Source organism: Bufo bufo, chromosome 1 (assembly GCF_905171765.1).
Source record: "Bufo bufo chromosome 1, aBufBuf1.1, whole genome shotgun sequence".
Lineage (NCBI taxonomy): Eukaryota > Metazoa > Chordata > Amphibia > Anura > Bufonidae > Bufo > Bufo bufo.
In genome coordinates, this window is record NC_053389.1 from 479,905,961 (window position 1) to 479,911,603 (window position 5,643).

At 38.2% G+C, this 5,643-nt stretch overlaps 1 protein-coding gene across 1 annotated transcript; it reads right to left on the reverse strand.

The window, feature by feature from the left end:
• Positions 1-4,407: 4,407 nt before the first annotated feature.
• On the reverse strand, positions 4,408-5,402 carry LRRC10 (leucine rich repeat containing 10). The gene has a single exon (XM_040415720.1). The coding sequence runs from the start codon at positions 5,314-5,316 to the stop codon at positions 4,444-4,446; it is 873 nt and encodes a 290-aa protein (XP_040271654.1). The 5' UTR covers positions 5,317-5,402; the 3' UTR covers positions 4,408-4,443.
• Positions 5,403-5,643: the final 241 nt, after the last annotated feature.

Consider the following 5,643-nt stretch of genomic DNA (forward strand, 5'->3'; position numbering starts at 1 on the left):
CCAGTTTGAGGAGGATGTCGTCTATGGATGCCACCATTTTCGCCACGTCAGGGCGTGGTGGCGGTACATAGACGACATTTTCCTCATCTGGACTGGGACTACATTGGAATTACATGAATTTCACACGTTCCTGAATCGAGTTGACAGTGCACTTCAGTTCACGTTGGTTAACTCTCACAGTGAGATGCAATTTCTTGACACCAGTGTCACCTTGGTGGATGGTGTGTTGCACACAAATCTTTTCACTAAACCTACGGACAGGAACACGATGTTGGCGTACAGCAGTAATCACCCCAGACCAATGGTTAGGTCATTACCATATTCACACAAAACAATTGCAGAATTCCATTCCCTTCCTCTAATGTCATACCGCAGGTCTAAAAGTTTACAAGACCAGTTGGTCAAAGCTGATGTTGGAACAATGAGAGTCAATAGACAGACAAAATTGACAACAACAGGCTTGGGGTGTTATTCCTGCTTAGCCTGTGTTAATTGCAAGTACATTATGAAGAGTAAAACCTTTGTGCATCCAACAACTGGCATCGCATATCAGATTCGACATCATCTGACCTGCGATTCCAGTTATGTGATTTATGTGCTCTCACATGTCTGTGCAATTTAATATATGTCGGCGAAACCACCACCGACTTCAAGACGTGATTTAATAATCATCGGTACACCATTAGAAAGAAATGGCTTGATTTACCGGTTTCAAAGCATTTTACCGAGTTTAAACATGCAGAAAGGGACATAAAGTGGTGTATTGCTGATTATTTACCAATGCCCAGGAGAGGGGGCAATAGATCTAATCTATTAAAGAAAAGAGAATTGCAGTGGATCCATTCACTAAATTCTTTGAAACCGCATGGTCTAAATATTGACTATAAGATTGGAGTGTTGGCATGAGGGGTTAGCTTGCCCTTGTTCTGCGTCGATCTAGACCGTCCATCTTGCGCACTTTTGTGGTTGTCTGTGATGGACAAAGTATACACATACTGTATATTCTTTATTAATTTTTTAAATTTATATATTATTTGAGTTTAATTTCGCATCTTTATATTGCAGATGATGTGTCACGGAGATTAGCGAGGAGAAGACAGAGGTTGATTCAAGAGTTCGTGTCCGGTTACCATGACAATATGCAAATGGTCTATATAATCTTTTTTGACAGTTATGTATTTATTCATTCATTGCAGGTGAGTCCTTATGGAGGAGAACCCTCTGAATTGATGGTGATATATGGGATTAGGACGTGGATGTGACATGACCCTGCATTGACGTGCGGGCTTGTGTTCAGTCCATGCCCACAGAGGAGGGCTCCATGTCTGTTCAGGATATGGATGCGCTCATCTGGTCCCACACAGCCATCCACCACATTAGTTGCAGGTAGCTCATTAATAGAGCTCTGCATTGGGACTCACTGGCTGGTTTGATTTGGTCATCATGATGTGCGACACGCATGCGCTAGATGGTTCATGCGATATTCCCTTATTCAATTTGGTCGCTTGGACATCCAGAACATAGGGTGCAGACGCACAGACACGCCTGTCATATTGTTACGATGAAAGCAGCATACGTCATCCTTACATGCGCACTGCCGCATGGGGCACGCCGAAGCAGGCAACTGGACGCCGCCATACTCCTGGTTTCTCCTCCCTCTTTTCTCTGTTCGATACATCATGTAGTAAGCACTTGTCACTTTAGTTAATTGAGTACACATGACACACAATCATGTTATTTATAATAATTAATGTATTTGCATTGAGAATCATGGTTGTTTTAACGTTTTTTTGCACATGGAACAGATTTTTATCATGTATTGTAATCACTCTCACATCAGATATGTATCATGTTGGTATATTTATTACATGTTATTGTTTATTTTTATGATTGCTTGATACTTGATTGTAATTTGGCACATTGATTGAGTTTGCTATATATACTGAGCACTTTGTCTTATCACATTTCTTGAGGAAGGCTCTAGCACTGAGCCGAAACGTTGCATTGCCTAATGAGTATACATTATACATAATACATTTCTTTTTTCATTTTGATTTCTGGAGTGCTGCCTGTTTTTTGAATTTCTACATACGGGGCTTGCTTATTCCCATTTGGGCTTTTTGCACTCACCTGCTCTTCTACTTGACGGTGATGCCACCCTTTTCTTCTTTATATATATATATATATATATATATATATATAATAAAAAAAAAAAATAGAGCAGCACTCCGGTATAGTGAAAAAAGAAAACTGTTTATTCACCCAGTGGTGACGCGATGTTTCGGCTCCAACATGAAGCCTTTCTCAAGCCTGAGCAGCTTGAGAAAGGCTTCATGTTGGAGCCAAAACGTCGCGTCACCACTGGGTGAATAAACAGTTTTCTTTTTTCACTATACCGGAGTGCTGCTCTATTTTTTATTTTTATTATCCTGGGACGCTTTTCATATTGGAGCTTGCACCCAATCTTCAAATCTAAAGGTTGGTGCTGCCATTCATTGCATTATATATATATATATATATATATACACAGTGTATATATATATATATATATATATATATACACAGTACAGACCAAAAGTTTGGACACACCTTCTCATTCAAAGAGTTTTCCTTATTTTCATGACTATGAAGGCATCAAAACTATGAATTAACACATGTGGAATTATATACATAACAAACAAGTGTGAAACAACTGAAAATATGTCATATTCTAGGTTCTTCAAAGTAGCCACCTTTTGCTTTAAATACTGCTTTGCACACTCTTGGCATTCTCTTGATGAGCTTTAAGAGGTAGTCCCCTGAAATGGTCTTCCAACAGTCTTGAAGGAGTTCCCAGAGATGCTTAGCACTTGTTGGCCCTTTTGCCTTCACTCTGCGGTCCAGCTCACCACAAACCATCTCGATTGGGTTCAGGTCCGGTGACTGTGGAGGCCAGGTCATCTGGCGCAGCACCCCATCACTCTCCTTCATGGTCAAATAGCCCTTACTTTCAAAGTTTTCCCAATTGTTTGGCTGACTGACTGACCTTCATTTCTTAAAGTAATGATGGCCACTCGTTTTTCTTTACTTAGCTGCTTTTTTCTTGCCATAATACAAATTCTAACAGTCTATTCAGTAGGACTATCAGCTGTGTATCCACCTGACTTCTCCTCAACGCAACTGATGGTCCCAACCCCATTTATAAGGCAAGAAATCCCACTTATTAAACCTGACAGGGCATACCTGTGAAGTGAAAACCATTTCAGGGGACTACCTCTTAAATCTCATCAAGAGAATGCCAAGAGTGTGCAAAGCAGTAATCAAAGCAAAAGGTGGCTACTTTGAAGAACCTAGAATATTACATATTTTCAGTTGTTTCACACTTGTTTGTTATGTATATAATTCCACATGTGTTAATTCATAGTTTTGATGCCTTCAGTGTGAATCTACAATTTTCATAGTCCTGAAAATAAAGAAAACTCTTTGAATGAGAAGGTGTGTCCAAACTTTTGGTCTGTACTGTATATATATGCGTTTTTTATATAACCCAAGTAAACTCCACTTACTTTTCTCAGCATTTTCAAAACTGACGAGTGCTGAGAAAAGTTGCACATTTTTATGCAAATATGGTATGTCCAAAATTTGTGACTTTATAATACTAAAAAACTGGTGCAAAGCTATTGACAAATTGCCCATTTGGTGTTAAAAGCTGCACACTCACGTTATGAATTCAAAAAAAGGAAGGCATCTCAAAATCTGGAAGACTGTGACAATAAATGTGACATGTTACATGTGCTCCTTAAATCATCTGCAATATTTTAATACGCAAAATCACTTAGCTGTACAAACATATTTCGTACACCTTAATATCAATCTACAGTCATGTAAATGAAAGGCTTAATTGCTAAATGAATCCAGTCAAACATATGCATTTTTTTACATTGAATTTAGATAATGAAGAATGCTATTGTTGGGCATATGCTGAATATGGAACATTTTGTTTGTTTTTAGCTCTTTTGATGTGTGTATTGTGTTTAAATAAATGTAATATTATTTGTATTATTTCATCTGTATTTTAAATACAAATACTGCTGAATTAATAATTGTGTAAAAAAAGACCACAGTGTTTCAGGCTTCATTAACATATCTTTGAAAGGTCTGATAGGGCACACAGGCAAATAAAAATCCAGCCATGCAAACTCACTAATGAAGGAATGTGAAACTTTCCAAATGCAAAATATAGAATATGCATTTGTAAATGAGCCCCCCACAGAAAATAAACCAGAGACAGACTGTGCATCTGCTTTATAATTAACATTATATTTAAGCTTTACTTACAGAAAATTAACTTGGATTTCCTCATAGTAATGAGCATTGTTTAATTTAGTCTAAGGTCATTCAAATAATCCATAATTTTAGAACAGATTGAGTCCATACTGTTATTTATTTGGATTTAATATACAATCAGATTAATTTAGACGTGGCCTCTTGTGGATTATCACTGTTCTGAGCTGGAAGCTCCTTAGGTGCTGCAGGTTGTGTCTCTTGACTCTCTGAAGCCTTTTCAAGCTCTGCTTCCACTTCAAACTTTTTCTTGGGTTCTGGGCTCTCTTCAGACCATCTGCCCACTCTTCGAACCCCTTTTGCAACTTTAGGAGCATTTCTACATGGATTATGGTCGTAGATAACAAGTTTCAATCCTGTCAGGTGCACCAGACTTGGGAAAAATCTTATACCATTTCGGTCAACATCAATAACTTCCAGGAAAGGCATTTCTAGTAAAACAGATGGGAATTCTGTGAGGAGACTCCCTGACATCCAAATGCTGCGCAATTCTGTAAGATTTTTCAGCTCCTTGGGCATATTATGAATTGGATTGCAGCCAACATGAAGTACCTTTAGGAGAGTCAGTTCACAAATGACAACCGGCAAATTTGTTAAATAATTTGATTCAATCCAAAGAGTGTGTAGGTTCTTGAGGTAACAGAGCTCCTGTGGAAGATCTTTAATTCTATTATTTCCAAGGTATAATATCGATAGCTGCTTTAAGCTGCATACAACTAGTGGAAGAACCTTAAAATTGTTAAAGTCCAAGGCAAGGATCTGAAGGTTCTGCAGGAGTTCAAGTTCTGGAGGAAGGTTGTTTAAATTGTTGTCACTCAAGTATAACTTGATAAGTTCTGTAAATGCACATACCTTTAGCGGAAACCTCCTCAGCTGCATACTGCTCAAATCAACCATCTTATCAATAGGCATTTCTTCCAAGTCTCCAAAAAGGTATTTTTGGCAGGTGTTAGAAGGGATGAAAGCAATGATTCCTCTGATTGTGTTGCCCATCTTCTATGCATTTACATAAGCTTCAAGCTCTCAGACTTCTGTTTCTTCTAGAATAATATTTTATGGAGTCTGTTGAGAGTGGCATGTCTGCTGTTCCATTACACTGTATTGTTTACATGGTAACTGTGATTAATCTCAAGAGTTACTGATAACTGGAGGAGTGTCTGGTGATGAGGAGGACAGAAGTGGCTCTAAAGAAAATGTCTTCTTTGTCTCCAATGTCTGAACTATACAAACAGCAAAGTTAAATTACCATATCAAACCTGTGAATGGACTGTTTCTGGCAAAAGTTCATGAAAAAGCAGAGGGGAAATAAAACATGATGTG

Excerpts from the sequence above, each read along its gene's own strand:
- LRRC10 (XM_040415720.1), bottom strand. The coding sequence starts at position 5,316 with ATGGGCAACACAATCAGAGGAATCATTGCTTTCATCCCTTCTAACACC.